Genomic DNA, 21046 nt, shown 5'->3' with positions numbered 1-21046 from the left:
TCTTTCAAATGAAAATGGAAATTAATTATTCCTCGAAACTTTGATTCAATTTAGTCCTCCAACTTTAGAAATGTATGAATTTAGTCATTTTAACTAAATTTTACTAAGTTTATTTGACGTTTCAACGTATTTCATGATAGGATTTAAGTTGTTTATACCGTTTGACACATCTTCGATTCAACATTAGCTGAGAAACACATCTGAAACATTACATAAGCTTCGCAAAATTTGGGTAAAATGACTAAATGTACGCATTTATAAAGAAGGATAACTGAATTGGTAAAAAATTTCAAAAGAAAAGTAATTTCAATTTACACAGAAAGTTAATAGATAAAAAATATATTTAATCCTTAATTTATATATGTATTTTAGAAGTTAAACTGTATTATAATAATTTTATAACATTGGTTTAACTTCCATCCCACTAAAGTTGAATTATTGAACTTGAATCAATTGGCCAAACCCCACATTGATTGATAAAGTAAGATAAATCTAATCAAAAATTATTCCAATAAATTAAAAAAAAAACTAATTATTTCTTACAAAATAAATAGTATACTTCAAATTTCTCTTATTATTGGACCTTGTTTTTAGAAAACGGAGTTCAAACTTGGTATACTACTATTGGAATTTGCTTCTCCTTTTAGGCAAAAACTAAACCAAACTCATTTTCCATAAAAAACTCTGAAAACTGAAAAAAAGAGCCTCATAACAAAAACTCTCTCATTAGCTTTTATAATTCTTTTCGCTTATTTACACACACGTTTTCAAAATACTATTCTTTTTAACTACAAATTTTAAAAATGAAAAAAAAAAAAACTACATCATTAATAAAGCACTCTTTAACAACACCGTGTTCGATCGGCAATTTTGTCAGCCATAAGTGTTTCCTTAAATAGAATCATCACATATTTGACTTAGGTGTATTTGGTAGAAGATAATTTCACTTGAATTATATAAACTTTTTTTTTCTTAAATAGTCTCATTCAATAGATCCATTATCTTCACGGCATGTGTGTATAGTTTACAAATTATTACTAATAATTTAATTTTTATTAATGAAAATAATTTGATATTTTTAAATTTGCTGTTTTGTAATACTTTTACACAATATTTGTTATTTAAGAAGGTTATTCTATTACATGATAAGATAAATTTAAATAAAAATAAACCTTTTAATTTGTTTTACCGGAAAACTACTAATTTAAAAGAATATTTTAAGCTAAAAATAAATAAAATAAAAATAACTTTCTAAGTTCGTTTGACTTTAAATTAAAAAGAGATTTTAATTTATTTATTGATATAAAATGATGGGGAATCATTTATACTTATTTTCTAAAACCTTTTTTTTTTCTAAATTTAATTCAATTGTTAACTTTTAAACAGAAATAGAATTCAACCAATTTTTAATAGGAATACATGCATTGCTGCATCTACATGTATACACCAACACAAAATAATCTTTTAACATCTTGTATTTTAAGTTTTTGATGGTTTTTGAAGGTCTGACAACCTGTTTAATTGACGTCTGTTATCTCTAAACAAACATTGATCAACATGTGTTCAAAATCTGTAATAAATTTTAACCAACGTTTGTTGTAGGAATAACAAACGTCAATTTGTAGGTTTGTCTTTTAAAATTTTCACCAATAGTTTTCTACACTAAACTCATGAAAAATCAATATACAATATAAAATAAAATCACAAAATATATTCAAGATTTTCAAAGTGCTCTAAGTATCTCAAATAAAGCTATAAGGTATTAAAAAAATTGGTGAAAAATAATACAAAAAAATAAAATTTAAACAATGAATTTTTAAAAAGTCCAAAATCCCAATCCCCTTTGTATTGGCAAACACGTTCGTCATTTCATTTTCAATAACTTTTGTTTTTGAAGCATCTCCATTTGAGGTTCATAGCAAAATTTATGACTTTTTGAAGTTTTTCACCATCACAACTCTTAGTCTAAGACCAATATGTAATATGTGAACATTCTAGTTATTTAACAAAACTCTAAAACTAGGAAAGAAGATGAGAAAACATCAACCTTTATGAAATGCAATCGGAGAGAAAGAAAGCTTGAACCCAAACGATAACCACAACGTTAACATGAAGCGAATGAGTTGAAGATGAAGTTTTTTACGTATGTAACGAGAAAGAGGAAGAACAATGAAGAGATTTCGCCGAAAAAAATGTCACTGATAATTTTTTATGTTGGTTTTTTCGACTTCTAATGTTGAATAAGTGACATTATAAGTTTTTTTTTTGTTAGTGAATATGTGTAGGTGTGTCCTTGATTTTTTTTTTAAATTATTACTATGTACTTAAAAAAAATATTTTGTCTCCTAATTTCATATATTTAAATATGTTAACCGTTGTTCTATGATAAACCTGTGTGTAATTGAGAGTATACAATAATACCACTTGATTTGCTCTACTGACTTAGAGTGTTAGATCTGTTACTCATGTGATTTTTTTTTTAGAATTAAATTTTTGAAAGACTTCATCATAATGATCGGTGTGAATCCAACAATTATTGGATAGATATGCAGGGTAAAGAGATAATACGGGTGTGAGGATAAAATAATTAAAGAAGAGAAAATTTATGAATGGTTCAAAATGAATAATGTTGCTAATATAATAATATCTATGTGACTTAAGTTTAATATTTATATATGTACTGTATTAAAATTTCGTTATTTAAGTTATTTTAAACCAAATAACATCCAAACATTAAATCCATCCTCTCTTTGATCTATTTTTCTTTAAAAGAAATTAATTTCTTTTCTTATTTTATTCAAGGATGATAATATGGGTTGATTTGTCCCATTTTGACCTACATCACATAAGAATTACAGTTAATTTTATTGGATTATACCCACATAAGGACTAATTCGCTAAACAAAATATTAAAAAACATTATACTTATAACAATAAAATTTTATATTTTATATTTCACATGTTTATCGTACTTCATGAGTATATTATTCACAATAAAATTAAAATAAATTAAGCAAACATAAGACTATTAAACTTTATACCATAAATATGTCAAAGTTAAATTTTTTACGAACAAGGAAACATGAAAATAAATTATATTGGTTAAGCTACCAAAAAATTATAAAATATTAATCAATACTAGATAGAAGTAAGATAACTGATTTAAAAATTCAAATATAAAGTAAAATAATAATAATAAAAGAATATAAAATAGAAGAATTATGTCCGAATTAAAATCTAAAATATGATAAAAATTATTGTGTTACGGGATCCATCTTATTGCATGAAAGACTCGCAGAAACTACGAGTTATGCGAGATGAAAGTAAAAATACTGACTTTATGCTTACTTTTGGTTGTATGCTGTTGTATGCTATATTTATATAAAAGAATTATATTTTGACAATTTTATTTTATAATATATAGTGTTATTTTTTAAATGATTTTAGAATATTGAGAATGAAAAAATAAAAAAAATAAAAAATTACTTAAAAAATGATAGCTCGTATTATAAAAGAAAATTGTCAAAATAAGTGTTTTTCATTTATCTATTCTCTCTCTTTGACCTTTCTTTTTTCCTTTGCATTAAATATTTCAATTGAAGCAGCATTTTGTGATGTAAAAAGGCAGAAGTGTTAGATCTATAAATTGTGTTGCAAATGAAGTTGAGAGCATGAAGGTGTGATTTCTGAATCTGCTATATATGAAAATGGGTGAGACAACAAAATCCACTACCTTTGTTCTTCTTCTTTTTCTTCTTCTTTCGTCTTCCATGGTTAGCTCACAGAACAATCCAACATTTACTGACCTCATTCGGATACTCCTAAGCTTTTTACGCATGGGGATTCCTAACCCTTGTAATGTCTTAAGCACATCACTTAATTCCACCATTTGCCCTATACTAAACCGTGTTGCACAAGGATCCAATTCAACACCCCAAGCTGTCTTCAACACTACACGCCTCATTTGTGGATTCAACACCACGCAACCCTTCCCATGCAACTGACCCATGCATATGCATCCATCCACCATCATGTATTATCCCATCTTATATATATATATATATATATATATATATATATATATATATATATATATATATATATATATATATATATATATATATATATATATATATATATATGTCATGTACTGATGTAGTAAAGGACGTGATCCTCCACTGTTGATGCATATGTATATGCATGATGCATGCCAATGGACACAACTATATGTCTAGTATTACCAATAAACGTCCATGTATTCTGTCATCTTAATTATATATATTTCGTGTAAGTGATGTAGTCCTGTTACCGTTAATGCACATGTATATGCATGATGCATGTTAATGGACAGAACTACATATATATGTAATATTATCAGCAAACGTCCATGTTTATGATATATTAATTAATATCAATATATGTAATATTACCAACGAATTTTCTTTTCCACTTAACCCAACATATCAATAACAACAACATAAACAAAAATGTGGGTTTTTTTTATTTTTATTTTGAGGTCTATTTGAAGTGAAATTTGTATAAATAGATTCGTACATTTTTTTTTGCCAAGAAGGATTAAGTCGTCAGGGTATAGAACAACATTACAGGTGAAGTCGTCCTCCACCCAGCCGGTATCTTTATATTTTTTTAAAAGCAATGTTTTCTCTGTAAGAACGTTTTGTGTGTGGTGAAAAAAATGAAATCGTCCTCTAATATGACAACTTCACTTCTTCAATTTTTTTTTTTCTTTTCATAATTAATGATTTTTAACAAAATACATAAAACTAATAACTGAATTTTTTTTAAAATAAAAAAAAGAAAAATAATCAAAACTGAAAAATTTGAAAAAAGAAAAAATAATGATAAATGATAAATTTGAAAAAAAAAAGAAAAATAATGAAATCTAAAATATTTGAAAAAAAAAGAAAAATAATGAAAAGTGAAAATTTTGAAAATAAAAGTAAAAAAATAATAAAAAAAGAAAATAAAAAAAGCGAAAAGTGAAGTCTTAGAGGACAACTTCACTTTTCATTTAAAACCAAAACCGTCGTCTCCAACGACGACATTGTTTTTTTTTTTTAAATGAAACCGGTCGGGTAAAGAACAATTTCACTTTGATGTCGTCCTCCCCATAACCGTTTGACCCAATTTAAAAAAAATCAACATACCCTATTTTACAATTTTGTGATAAAAAAACCCTAAAATACTAAAATGACACAAAAAATGTGCCACAAATAATACTTTTGGTAATGTTGGATACTAAAGCAAAATTTATATTCATTAAGTTAAGTTCCATTTGGGTGACTTAAAAGCTAATGTAGATCAGCTTGGTCCCCTTTGCCTTTTACCCTTACAGCAGCCTTATTTGTCTGAAAAATCAAGATATTAAATTATCAGAAAAAAAAAGTTTATTCATTGACTATATATAAAATAATTTTTGTGTGACCATAAAAGGTTTTGTAGGCACTCAACATTTTAAATGCGATTTCTTAATTTGGCAAGGATAGAGTCTTTATAAGAATTAAAACAATTGATAGTAAAGAAGCACTTAAGATATAAACAATTGATATATATATATATATATATATATATATATATATATATATATATATATATATATATATATATATATATATATATATATATTATGACAGGAAATATGACAGGAAAGAAATTAGATGGGGGTACATAACCTAATCACTAGGAGGATTATTAAATTATTCAATTTGGCAAATAAAAGAAAATTCTCTTTAACATATATTTCCTGGTGTGATTCACTTGAGTTATTTCTATATTTTTTTGTCCAAGTACACCAGTAAAGTGTGTTCTAGTCAACTACAGAATTTTGCATAATATTGCTTTTTTCAACTTCATTAACACTACATGAAAAAAAATGTTTAATATAATATAATACCGTATGCAAGAAACTACATGCATCTTTCCTATGTACTAGGAAATGTTTAATCACCCTTTGGAATGGACTTCAGTTTCTACTTCCCGTTTTCTCTCTTACGTGTGTACTTTCTAATAATGTTTGACCTTTGTGTAATTAAAAATGGAGATTAAAATAAATATTTTTTATGTACAAGATGGTTTAGGAAGGCAAAAGTACGCATGCTGAAATTAATTATTAAAAATATTTGAAATAATTTAAATTTCATATTTAATAAAATTAAGAAATTAAAGTATTATATAAAGATAAAGATTATAAATCTATTATTTTAAAGTTTTAGATAAAAAATATGTACATCAATTTTAATCGGACACGATCGATTAGACAGAAAAAAAAAATAAAAAAAAAAAATTTTAATAGTTTTGAATAAAAGAGAGGAACCAAATACCAGGAGGATACATACCATTTAGAGATGGCAAACAAACCCGTCTCCGTGGGTATTGTCCGAACCCGTCCCCGTTTTGACGGGGAATCCCCGCATTGACTGGGTATGGGTATGGGTATGGGGAATCCCCGATTTTTTCAATTGGGTATGGGGATGGGGATGAATATATCCCCGCCATAATACCCATCCCCGCCATATCCTCATCCTCATTTAAATTATTAAAATATTTACAATTAATTAAGTAACCCTATATATATATATATATATATATATATATATATATATATATATATATAGGGTTACTTAATTAATTGTAAATATTTTAATAATTTAAATGAGGATGCTTTTTATTTTTTATTTCTTCTAAATATTTGGTTTGTCATGAAACTCATTTCGCATCTCCAATATATTTTTTATTTTATCACAACATTTATGTAATTATGTTAAAATGATGTATGTCAATTAAAAAAAAATTATGTCTAACATTTGAATATTTCTATTATTTTTTAATATTTTTTTATTGTATATTTTCCTTTCACATGAGAATATTTAATACTTTCAATTTAAGTGTTTAATAGCATAAACATTTCATTTACTAGGTAATATAAAAAAAAATTCTTTACTTATTATTATTAATTTTTGTTTCATTTGAAGAACTCTTTTGTTTCGCTAAAATAATTTTTGTTATTTCTCAACCATTGAGTATATATGTTGATATTTGAAAAGTTTTCTTAGATCTCTAAGATGTTTTTCGTCTTATCATACCCTTAATTATACATTTGTTTTTCTTTGTGCAGTTCCTTCCAATAATCTCCAAATTATTTATAAGACACACATTTGTTAATTTTTTAATATTTTTATTTTTGTTTATTTTCATCATATAGAATACTATTTCGATACATTTTATCTAATTATTTTTTATTTTCTAACTCATTACAATCATACTTTAATATTTTCAATATAATTGTATAAATAATTTTTATTTACTACAATATAAAAATTTAATGTACTTGTCATGAATATTTTTTTATCACCATTCAACATATATTGGAGTTTAAAAAATACCAGATCTATGATAAAATTTTATTATGTTTATTATTTGTTTGTCATTTTTTTTATCAAACATTGAGTATATATGTTGATATTTGAAAAATTTTCTTAGATCTCTAAGATATTTTTCATCTTATCATATCTTTAATTATATATTTGTTTTCATTTGTGTGATTCCTTCCAATACTCTCCAAATTGTTTATAAGACACACATTTGTTAATTTTTTTATATTTTTATTTTTTGTTTATTTTCATCATGTAGAATACTATTAAATTTTATCTAATTATTTTTTATTTTCTAACTCATTACAATCATACTTTAATTTTTTTCACTATAATTGTATAAATAATTTTTATTTACTACAATATAAAAATTTAATGTAATTGTCATGAATATTATTTTACCACCATCCAACATATATTGTGGTTTAAAAGATACAAGATTTATGTTAAAATTTTATTATTATATTTATTATTTGTTCTTTGCGTTATTTTAATCAAATGATGTATTATAACTTTTATTAGTGTATAAAAAATAGATTCATTATAATTTAAAAAATTGAAGTAAACAAACATTTAAAATATATTTTAATTTAAATATTTTTTTCCTTTTATATTTTTTTAAGAATTTTTTTTCCTTTTATATTTTTTTAAAAATATTTTTAAAATTTATCAACTAGGTTTCATTAATGTTTGCAAATTTAATAAATGTTTTGGTTCTCATTAAATTTTATTTGGTATTCTAATATAAAATATAAGCAATTATAATTTATTTCAAAGTATTTGATATCGAAAAAATAACCATACTCTTAATATTGAATATTTGATAATATTATGTTTCCTTTACCATAATTTTTTATTATTTTATAAAAATTAATTAAAATTAATATTAAAGTAGTAAGAAAACGGGTACGGGTATGTGTATAAGATTATACCCGTTACCCGGTGGGGATGGGGATGGGATAAAAGTTTGATACCCGTTGGGTTTGGGTATGGGGATGGGGATGAACTTTTTTTACGGAGATGGGTATGAGATAGTGAAACCCGTCCCCGCCCCGTTGCCATCCCTAATACCATTACACGAGTAGTCATATCCTTAAAAACGTATTTAATTATATAAAGAAAAAGATTATAAGTACTAAGACAACCAGGATGATTACATTCTTTTCAAAACATATTTAATTATTTTTTTCATTTATAGTTTTATAATTTTTTTTATATTATCTTATAAAGAAAATTATTATTTTTATAATTACTTTTAAAATATATTTTTATTTTATTTTTTTTTAAAACGTGCTTGTTTGAAAATTTAAGAATCAGTTCAATTAACGGAAAAAGAAAAAAAAAAAGAAAAATAACATGGAGTGTGAGAATAGAAAAAAATGGTGCATTGAGAAGTGTGTGTAATGGAAGTAAGGGTGCAACGAGTAAACACAGAAACACAACTAAAACAATAAACAAAGTCAACAGGGGTGTAGATTAACAAAATACGACGGGGTGCACATGAACAAGCCAATACAAAATACAAAATGAGGAGGTGTAAGAGATGAAACCAAGGGGTGCACGAAGAAATGATAGGTTTAGGAAGCCCTTTCTTCTGTCTTTTGCAGAAAACCCCAAAGGATTCTTCTCCCCTTCACGCAGCATGGGACGTCCTCCCACCAAGCACCACCGCAGACTACCACAGATGCAAACAACAGCTACAGCCACCGCACGTACCACGTTCGTCGCCGACGAAGCCGTTCGTCACCGGAGTGCCCATTAACGTCGCTGGCCACCACAGAAGGCGTCGTCGGTGCTGCAGCGGCATCATCCTCCTTCCCTCCCGTGGAATGCGCGAAACGCAGCAGCCCCATCGGCGAAAGCCATCGCCGGCGATGTCCGTCGCAGTCAGAGCCTCCATCGGCGTCACCCGAACTTCTCACTCTTGGCGTTGAATCAGGGCTCGCAACCATGGCACGACACCATGCCGCTGTCGCGCATCTCAATTCGAAGCTCCGACTCACCGGCAGCGGTGCTGGTGCTGGTGCCGGCGATTGTTTTCTCCTCCTTCTTTTGTTTCTCTTTTTCTCTGTGTTGGTTTGTACTGTATTCTGGAAATGTTGGAGTGGTGACTAGTGTTGGAGGGACCCGACGGTGAATGGATGATAACGAGAATGGGAGAGGCGAAGGAAATGGTGTTGGTTGATAGTGTATAATGGATATGTTGGTGTGTGAGCCTGGACTTTGTGAATGTGATTGAGATTTAGTGGATGTGAAAAAAATGAAGAAGGAAAGATTGGTGTTGGTTCGGTCAATTTTGCGTGTTCAATTGTGTCGATGGAGAGAGAAATGATGATTGAGTTGTTGGTAGTTGCTTGTGTGGTGATGGGTTTGTTTACTGTGACTGTTGGTTGGAAGAATGAAAATTTTGGATTGTCACACCAAAAAGTGTATCATAATGAGAAAAAAAAATAGCTATAGGTGTTAAAGCACGTTGAATGTGTGTTTAAAAGACGAGAGAGTAAAGTGTGTTACCTGAATAATGTAAGTGAGAGAGTGAATGAGTGATGTGTGTGAAGTGAGTGAGAGAGTCAATCAATGATGTGTGTGAGAGAGTGTGGGTTATTCTATTTATTATTTTTTAATTTTAAAAATACATTTTATTTATCCGGATGAATTTGAATGTTCACAAATATTATATAAATATTTTATATGTAAAATAAATTTTATTTTATAACCACAAGTCATAGTCCACTTAATATATCCTATCCTATTCTACTACAATCATGAATAAATTTCATTGGTATTATATTTTTTTATTGAATCTTACATCATTTTTTTATTTATAAAATATCTTACTCATTATCATTAATAAAATAAAAAAAATATTATATTTTAAATATAATTATTATATGAAATATTAGATAATAAATTATTATATATCTTAATTATATTAGATAATCGATTATTCTATAGTAATGTTATAAAGATAATAAAATATAATAATAAAGAGTTATATTATAATATATTAATTAATATTATTTTACAGATATTTTGCAATATTTTAGGAATATAACAAAATTTGATAATAAAAAATATAACAAAGATAAAAAATTATTAATAAATATTTTATCAATATTTTGCATGTAAAATAAATTTTATTTTATAACCACAAGTCATAATCCACTTGAAATATATTTATTATTTAATTCCATCTTACATTTGAACTCTTCAAATCAATGTGCTATTGACAATCTAATAAAACTAAATATTGATTAGTCTGTGAGCATAGTAGGATCTCTGTAGTTGAGGAAGAGAGAATGGGGTTATCCAAAGAGGAGATAACAGAAGAAACAAAGAAACAGCTATGGCTGTCATGGCCTATGATATTTGTGTCTGTATTTCAGTTCAGTTTACAACTAATATCTCTTATGTTTGTAGGCCATTTGAGTGAATTGCCTCTTGCTGCTGTATCTCTCTCTACTTCAATTGTCAATGCTACTGGTTTCATGCTCATGGTAAGTTAAGTTCATAAATTTGTAGTGCTATCTAATTGATTAATTTTATCTCTTGTTCTGCAGTGCTGACAGATCACATTTAAAAAGAAAGTTAGATCTAGAATTTTAGCAACCTGGATGAAATATTCTAATGGTGGTTGCATCAGTACATTGAGAAAAAACAGTGCGTATCAGCTTCGGTTGTATGTCATTCCTTCCTTCTCTCTCTGTCTGCATGAAGCTACTATGATTATGTTGATTTTTAAAGGAAGAAGAACGTAACAGTGACAGCGATTTAACAATAAGAAGCATCTCATTTATATAGTAGTTTCAAGAGAGTTGAAAGTAACTATCATAGATTAAAAAAATAAGTAACCGTACTCTTTGGATCCCTTTGCTCTGAATTTTTTGTTCTCAGCATTCAACAGAACTTGTATCTCTTCATGGATGCTTGATGCTTGGTTGAGGGCTTTTTCTTGAGCCCTTGCCTCACGCTTCACAAAGTAATGGTGGGGAAAACTGGATGTTAACATTGATTTGTCATTCAACATAAAGAGAAATTATTGTTTACACTCAAAGTGTATAATATGTATTTCTTGGGGGATTTGGCACTGATCAATTTCTTTTGTAGACATCGTGGTTGATTTTGGCTGAATGCATGCTCTTCTGGAGTGCTGTGTTTGTGCAGAACCTTGGTTTAATTTTTGTTTAACAAGCTAATGATTTGAACTTTCATTTCAGTGTATGCTAATTTACTACTGTCTTATATAGTTTTCATTCTTAAAGCATTGTTGATGTTTCTTATAGCAGTTTTAGATGGAGATGCTGTCATGCATGTTTATGAAATTAATTTTGTAAAAAAAAAGTATTGTTTTTCGATAGTTGTTTCAGAAAGTAAGGAAAGAATGTAACGATCTAACGCTTACCACTAAATTAAAAATTATAGTTATTAGTCAGGAAGTAATTCTTTTTACATAAGAGTGTGATACAACTTAAAAGTTATAACTATTAGTCAGGACGCAATTCCTTTTACTTAAGAGTGTAATACAAATTCATGCGCCTTAATTTATTCGATTGCGATCTGGCTCACCTGATCTCCGTCAGAGGATAATTGTACAACCTGCAATAATTTTCCTCTTAATAATTGTCCATTAGAAAACTGAAAAATAATATAGGTTGCATTGACATTCTTCATACGAAAATAAATAAATAAAAGCTTTAATTGGTAACGTTAGAAAATTTATTGACTTTTTCTCAATATTTAAGGAACTGTTTACGTGATTTTATTATTCTTGTAAATAATTAACTACACATGTTCTTATCATGTACTAATGTTGTTATTCTGTAACCACTTAAGTGTGGAAGGTTGTGAGGACTTAATGACAAGGAGAGAAGACCAATCTATGAGATGAAAGAGTCTCAAAATTAATTACTGTATCAAGTAATTATTTAAGACTTTTAATAAAAATGATATGGATAATAACAACCAGCTGATGCAGAAAATGTTTTTTGTAAGGGAAGAAGTGATTTATAATATTTTATAAAGAAAAGAAAAACTATAATCTTCATAAAAATATATAACATTGTAACAACAAAATTACAACACCTAAATTTCTAAAAGTTATAATTGTAAAGTATTATATAATTTTTCGTTCTCACTGCACATTCCATTTTTCACAAAAGAAAATCATTATAGAGAAACTTCTTTTAACTATTGCGTCACTACTGATAAAATGAAATAAAAATTAAATTTAGAAAAAAATAGTTGAATATGTTTTAGTTTTTGGCTAAGTCACAGTGTAAGTAATTTGGGAAGTTTGAGTATTATTTTTCATGGGATTTGCATGTGTTTAATTGTCTATAAGAAAAACAAGCAAAATTTAAAAATGTGTTGTCTGAAACAATAAATAACATTTAAAAATGTGTGACATATTATAATATTACAAAATTGTTAATGTGTGTATATTCTAATATTATAAGACAATGGTTTTTTAAATTGTGTGTGACCTTGGTAAAAAAATTATATCAATATCCTAAGTTTACAGTCATATTCTTCACGTCTACAAAATTATTGTCTAAAGTTTAGGACACGCTTTTTTAATTTCAGATTACATTGTTTAGCGGTTGTCTAACGTGAAAAATGGTGTAATAAATCTCATTAATAAATGAATTTATTCAATACCTTGAAATCTTGTTTGAATTGAATCTACAATGGCATAACTTGCAACAATTGGCATCATGTAATCACATATGTGAGCATTTTATGCACATTGGTAAAATAATGCCACAAAAGTTTTCATAACGACATAAGGACCGAAAATTCCACAAACCCCACCAAAAAGTCTATAAACATGGTGACTTTAATTGCTAAATATGCAACTTTTGGTCTACTAGTCCCTAATTCATCTGAGATCCTTGTATTGTTTGAGAGGTAACATGTCATATGTGTTTGCATAATGAATATTATATAAACAATCCCAACAAAACCTTAGATTAACCTTGCTTGCTGCAACATTGATCATTCGAAATAGATAATGATACTATGACTTCCATTTTTTGATTTTTATCCTTGATTTTTTATGTGATTTAGTGTGGATCATTGATTAATATACTACTATCTTTTTAAAAAAAAATCAATAATTCACACTAAGTCAAAAAAAAAAAAGATGAGAATAAAAAAATAAAAATCATCCAAAACAGACAAACTGTATTAAAGTTGCGTGAGAGAACTGCAATTGGTCATTTATAATAATGCAGAAAAAAGTTAAAAAAAAGTGAAATATCTATATAATGTCATGGCATAAAGTGGAAAGCAAGTTAGAAATCAATTATTAGGAGAAATAGAAAGTATAAAACACTCTCTCTCTTTTATTTATATCCATAATAAAATAAAATGTAATTGTATTTACTCGACCCGAAATGCTTGAATGTCAATATATTCGGAACAAATTCTCAAAAAATTCGAAACTTAAGACATTGTTCTAATAAAAGAATTTGAATATATAAATATGATAATTATCATTTTCAGAAAAATTTCAAGTAATAGAACTTGATTAACATATCTATATTTATTCATTCATGAACTTATAAATATAACATACAAACAGTTACATGTACTTACTAAATTCTTTTACATCACTCAATATATAATAAAGCTTTGAAAAACTTTTGCGGATGAATCTCCTTATTTCTCTTTGTAACTTGGAACTCTCTCACTATGAAGCAACAATTGGATTTTTGAGAGTCTCATATTCCACCTCAAATGTTATTTTAATTTTATTTTATTTATTACTTTACCATTTTTTTCATTTTAATGTTACTTTCTTCTCGGCAAATGAATATAATTTTTACTCACTTTCTTTTTTCTTCAAACATTTTATATTATTTTATTTTCTTGCAACAAAATATATATTAAAAGAAATTGAATCATAGCTTCTCAAAAAACTCATGGTTATTGTTTTGACAGTGTGCTGCAAAGGTAATTGTGGTTGTTCTATGAGTACATTGATGCTAAGTTTGAGATTCATATAATTAAGCAACATTAATTTTTCAAGGCAGGTGCTCTACTTAGTACAAAAGATTGTTGAACTATGAAGAAGTATGAACATTTTGGTCTTCAATTTGGACTCCACTGCCTCCTACTCTTGCCGCTGCCTTTTTTGCCTGAACAATTATCAAACTCCTATTAGTTAAGGAACAACTACCAAAGAATCAAATTAAGAAAACTAATTAGTTTAATTAGTTACATTAAATTTATCTTAAATTACATTTTTTTTCTTAAAGTTTTCCTAATATTAATAAGATGCACAATTGACCAGTAATAATTGCTTCAATATATGACATTGCAACACACTTGCTTCATAGTGAGACATCACAACAACTTTTAGAGATAGAGCACATTCTAAGAGATAGCAATATCTATCTAAAGGTGTAAAAAACTTTCATCTTTTAGGAGTATGTATAAGAATTTTCTCCTTGGTCTTGTCTCATTACTTAACTCTATCTTTCGTAAGATTTTACAGATGCGCAATCATTCAAGTTTTTTCAGCATCGTATTTCTATCTCTCGTAATATGTTGGAAGTTTCATATCGACTAGAGATAAGACAATTTCATGATATATAAGTGGGATGCGAACTTCACCTTATCTTACAAGTCGGTTTTGTAGAGCTGAATTAGACTTAACTTAACTTCTTAACGTAATATCCATAATTAATACAAATACTGAGTTGAAGATAGGACAACTTACTTCTTTCTCCCAATTGGCGCGTAACGTGACCAGAAGAAAACACACCACTTGCACAGTTAGTGCTAATACAATCCCTAAATATAGCCCCTGTACTCACGAAGAATCAACACATTAATATTTGTTAGTTTTAATATTTACTTTAAGATCTCTTCTCAAGAGTTTAATGATCAATTTTACCTGTCCTTTCATGTGGAATACAAAAGCTGAGACAACCGAAAAAGGAAGACCTAAAATGTAATAAGATCCTAGATTGATAAATGCACCAAGTTTCTGCCAACCACATCCTCTAGCAACACCTGTTCACAATTATTGAAAAAGTTCACATTCTATAATTTGATTATGCAGAAGTCTAGATAAGTTTAAATGAGATCGAGTTAGTAATATGATGGTAATAAGTAAGAGAAATGATGGCATTGGATGAGATTACTTTGTTTTCCTTGAACCAGTTTAATCCAATTCCTGAATATTCAATGAACACTGGAAGGGAAAAATGGAAATTTTGAATTGAATGAACTTATTGAATACCTTGAAATGCTGTTTGAATTGAATCTACAAAGGCAGCACTTGTAACAATTGGCATCATGGAAATCACATATGTGAGCACTTCATGCACATTGGTAAAAACACGCCCCCAAACTTTCCATAACGACATTAGCACTGAAAATTCCACAAGCCCCACCAAAAGGGCCAAGAACATGGTGACTTTAACTGCTAAATATGCAGCTTTTGGTTTACCAGCCCCTAATTCATTTGAGATCCTTGTACTGTTTAAAAGGTAACATGTGACTGCAACATTACATAGATGGTAATAACATAGACATTTTTAAACATGTTTTGAAAACTAATGAATATAATATAAACAATGCAGTTTTGTAAGAAAGACTAACCTTCCAGCAGCACTAACTCCAAATGGTACCATCCAAAATATACCAGATGTGTTAAGACTGGGTGAAAAAAGAAATATAGTTGATGATTAAGAAGGGAAGAAAGTGGGGTTTCAAATGAGAAAGATAAAAATATAATAACATACAGTAGCTTAGCACTTCAGATATCAACAGAAAAACTAACCATATAGAAAGAACTGAAGTTTCCAATTTCGCATTAGCAAGAGCACCCGACAAGATCACAATTATTTCAAACGTCCATGATTCTAAGCTGCAACATAATGATACAATATAACATAATTAAGCTGCAACATAATGATATAATGCAAGTTGATACATTCTATAAAAGAAAGTTGTGGTTCAAAAAACAAGATCATACCACACCATGACAGCTGAAGGAAGAGCAAGTCTGAGGAATTTTGGGATGTTATGCAGTGATTCCTTAGAGAAGCCAGTCCAAGTTTGTTTGCATGAAGGGGAGAATCGAATGTAAAGTGCAAAGATTATGGTGTTAAACCAATTTGAAATGCAAATAGCAATGGCAGATCCTTTAATACCATAATCAAGTTTTTGAATGAAAAGCCAACATAGAAGCAAGTGCAACAAGCTAGTTAAGCCAGTGGCTAGGACCATAGGAAAGACTATGTTTTGGGTTTGTAGGAACTTGGTAATGCAACGAAGAAGAGCATTGGCAGAAAGACTTGGGATCAAATATCTGGCATAGAGTTGAGCTAGTGCTGCAACTTCTTTGTTTTGATGAAGAAGGATTAGAATAGGCTCTAAGAATACCCAAATAATGGACACTGGTATACTAATAAGGATAAGAACCACCATGGCTCCTTGAGTGTGCACACCAACCATGTGATATTGCTTTGCTCCATAGGCTTGGCCACAGAATGTGTCCAATGCACTTGACAAACCCATCTAAACAAAGTGAATCATCAAGTGAAAAATATTAACATTATATATGAGATGAAGAAATAGTGTATAATAATTATGATAAGGAAACTGATATTTTGACATCATTCTCTTTTTTACTACCATTTAACACTATTTCTCACTATTATTTACTTTTTCTTCTAAAAATATAAAAGTTAACTTTTGTTAAAACTATTTCACCTTTATATAATTTGTTAAATAGTGTCAAATAACATTTGTCCTAAAGATAATAGACAATTTAAAATATGTGTTATTCTATTTGATATTAGAGGAATTAATCATTATATTAATTCAAATTGAAATGTAACAAATTTAAATTAATAATGTAAAGAATTTAAGTGTGAAATTGTAAGTTTATGAGGAAAAAATATTAATATGAACAATATATAAAAGAAATCTATAAGTTTTAGGTTAAAAATATGAATATGAGTTGATTAATATCTATAGCAATCTAAGTTGCATAAAAGTTTTTTTTCTATTTACAAACTTAGTCCAGCCATGTATGTAAGTAGAGGTCATATCAAATTCATAAAATTTGTCAAGATTCATACAAAACATCCAATTTTAACTTTTAGAAGGACTAACATCAAACTATTGCTAGTATATTTTATGTATAATGATATTTTGACTGACTTTTTTTGACCAATTTTTTATTCACCACTTCAATCGTCCTTTGATCATCACATCATACCATTACAAAAAAAAAATTGAAATAGATAATTAAGAAATAATTGAAATGATAGATTAAAAGTTGGTTAAAATATCATTATTCATATTTTATTTACACTCCTGTGTGTATTTGAACTTATATACTTATTAGTTTTTAATATCATAAAATTAAAGTATTATATTCTTTGTAAATTGAAATTTAATTTGATTTCGTTTGAGATGTCAAACCCTAAATTAAAACAATCTATGTACATTAACCAAGTTTAGTGTTCTTATTTTAACAAAGAAATCAACCCGGAGACAACCTTAATAATTATGCACATCAAAATAGGGAAACGGTGTTGACTAGTTAACGAGAACAACCTAGAAAACAGACATTCTTATTGAAAATAGACATTCTTATTAGCAACAAGACATTAATAACATGTTTGAGTTCTCAACAAACACCAACCTAAAAATTACAGGAGTTTAATAATAATAATAATTACAGTTTTACTCGATTTCTGTTATTCAAATTATTCTCTTTATTTGTTTAGTGGTGAATTGTTTTGAAAGATTTATACTAAAATTTTAAAATTACAATTGCTCTTTTACTATTTACAGCAAGTAGAAATAAAAATAACAAAATTAAAAAAAATAAGAATTTATTAAAATTAAAAAATTATTTATCTTTGTATTTATTTACTTATTTAAAAAGAAAGTAAAATAGAAGGAAAACTATACTATGATTATCATTCTTTGATTCTTATTCTTTGTTTTCTAACCGGATTTAACATAGATCGTTAATTCTTTTAGAAAAAAATAATGATATATTAATCAATAATTCATACTAAATTACTTAAAAAAAAAAGTAAAAATCATATTATTATTATTATCTAAAATAGAAAAAGTGATCTCTCCCAATGAAATCAAACTCATATTCATGAAGTGACCCAGATTCTTAGCAACCTGTGTAAATCTATAATTGCAAAAAGAACTCGTGTTTGAACACATATAATTGATAACAGGATGAGTATAGATTCTTTAATGGACTTTCTATGCTATACTGCTCATTCTAGAGTATTAAAGATATACTGTATTAATATTTTAATTTTTTTTAATATATTTTAAAATTTTAAAACGAGTAATCATCATCGATGATGTATCTTGAAAACACAACAAAAATAAAAACATGAAAACTCAACAGAGACAGAATACACTGCAAACTAAAATGGTGGCTGAGAAAGAAGAGTTCCATATATGACATATGCATGTAAAAATCTGATATCAGAGTAGCTTCTGCAACAAGTTGGTAAAGTATAACAGAGAGAAAATGGTGGAAACTTACCATGACATTGAAACCAAAAGCATTGGTAATGGAAGAAGAGAGAGATACAGCAGCCAGAAACAACTCATTCAAATGACCTACAAACATAAGAGAGATTAGTTGTAAACTGAACTGAAACACACACACAAATATCATAGGACCTGCCAGCCATAGCTGCTTCTTTGATTCTTCTGCTATCTCCTTTTTCCATAACCCCATTCTCTCTTTCTCCACTCTCCCACACAACACAACTTTCCCCAACACAACATTATTTATGTACTGAGAGAGAAACACGGAATTCTCGTATCCTCAGAAATTAATAAATATTTGCTTTTATTAAATTGTGATGTCAATACATTAATTAATAACATTAATGTACTGTTTACTTTCAGGACTCTGTATAACTTCATGACTACAAATACTTAATAAGTCATCTGAAATTTCAGATTTTACAGTAATCTTTTGTTGAATCGTGATAGCGTTTTTGGTCTTAAAGGGGAGTGTTATCTGTTAAATCTAAACTTCTGTAAAAGATAAAAAGGAGTAACAATTTTTTATGGATATTGATAGTTTAATTTATTTTTTTAATTTATTATTTTAATTATTATTTTGATTTTCTTTAATTGTGTAATATGATGATTTAAAAATGATTAAAATATGAGTTAAAGTAATAAAAAGATGAGTCAATTTAATTAAAAATATAATTTTTTGGAAGAATACCTCATACATTAATTGCTGCATGTTTTTATTCGAAAGCCTTAAATTTAGAAACAGACATCTTCAGAAACTTTTTGAAAACAGAGGAAAAAAACAGCTTTTTGGTTCTTTGCATGGAATCGTGGCTTCATGGAAAAGCGGGTTCGTGGCCCTGCTTATTTCGAAAATGCTGCGGTGGCATAGTTGAGCTGGAAAATGAATAAAAGAAAAAAAAATAATAGTTTCACACCTCTTAAATATAAATACACCTATTTAATAACACATGGTTAAATATATTTTTGTTTCTCAAATTTTATTAAAATCTAGAATTAGTTTTTTCTTGAAATTTTTAACTAATTTAATTTTTTATCTTTAAAAATATGTGAATTTAGTTTTTTTAATCAAATTTTGTTAAATTTATTTGAAATTTTAAATACATTTTATGATATTATTTGAGTTAGCATTTAAGTAAAATTAGATTAAACGATATAAATAATTCAAATACTATCATGAAATACACTTACAACGTCAAATAAACTTAACAAAAACTGGTTAAAAGAACTAAATTCATACATTTTTAAAGATGAAGATTAAATTAGTCAAAAAATTTAAAGAATGACCAATTTTACATTTCACTGCAACTTGAGAGACCAAAAACATATTTAATCCGTAATATAATAACACATATTAAAGTTTTAAATTAAAAAATAAAATAAACATATTAAAATATTGTTATTATTATTTGTAATCGTGAAATGAATATCTTTTGACCCGAAACTCAACCTTAATTAAATTTTCCTGTAATTTCTTTTTAATTATGTTATATATATATATATATATTAATATATATATATATATATATATATATATATATATATATATATATATATATTATACCACAAATTTTTTAATTTAATAAATTAGTCTCACTCACACAATTATGGTAATAACTAATTAAATAAAATTTGAACAGTATGTAAGAATGGTATGAATTAATGAAGCCACAATTATTAGTGTAATATATAATTTTTTAACAACCAAAAATAAAATAATATAAAAAATAGAATCTTAGAGGTGCTCAACAAAATATCTCAACAATTATTAACGTAAAATATAATTACTACATCCTTCCGTCAATGTTTGACTTACTTCTGAAAAGTTATTTATGACCAAATTGTGTTTATAGAATATTATAATATTTTTCACTTATGATTAAATATTTAAAAATATTTTAAACAAGTTATATTACATTATGTAATGTAATTATATTAAATTTTTAAAAAAGATTTCAATGAGTCAACTAATTATAATGCTATTATTAACTTTTCAAACTATTTTCAACAAAATATAATGTTATTATTAAATGTTTTAAACTATTTTAATCAATTTCAACAAATTATTAATGTTACTATTAAATATTTAAAATTTTTAAACAAGC

General features: G+C 27.2%; 1 protein-coding gene and 1 long non-coding RNA gene across 2 annotated transcripts; one reads left to right on the top strand and one right to left on the bottom strand.

Moving 5' to 3' along the window:
- Positions 1-10610: 10610 nt before the first annotated feature.
- On the top strand, positions 10611-11602 carry LOC146886640 (uncharacterized). The gene is made up of 2 exons (XR_014994155.1): positions 10611-11070; positions 11499-11602. It is a non-coding gene; the product is annotated as an uncharacterized LOC146886640 (long non-coding RNA).
- A 2672-nt stretch (positions 11603-14274) lies between these two features.
- On the bottom strand, positions 14275-19253 carry LOC146886639 (protein DETOXIFICATION 16-like). The gene is made up of 8 exons (XM_085672278.1): positions 18934-19253; positions 16378-16922; positions 16183-16269; positions 16002-16058; positions 15640-15878; positions 15292-15410; positions 15115-15201; positions 14275-14530 (listed from the first exon to the last, which is right to left on the bottom strand). Exons 1-8 carry the CDS (start codon positions 19129-19131, stop codon positions 14456-14458), a joined length of 1407 nt encoding a protein of 468 aa, XP_085528404.1. The 5' UTR covers positions 19132-19253; the 3' UTR covers positions 14275-14455.
- Between the last annotated feature and the right edge of the window lie 1793 nt (positions 19254-21046).

The sequence above is a fragment of the Vigna unguiculata genome, chromosome 4, assembly GCF_037176805.1.
Source record: "Vigna unguiculata cultivar grain cowpea cultivar isolate G323 ecotype 2 chromosome 4, ASM3717680v1, whole genome shotgun sequence".
NCBI classification, from domain to species: Eukaryota; Viridiplantae; Streptophyta; class Magnoliopsida; order Fabales; family Fabaceae; genus Vigna; species Vigna unguiculata.
Note: the sequence above shows the minus strand (reverse complement) of the source record. Positions and strands in the feature narration are given on the sequence as shown.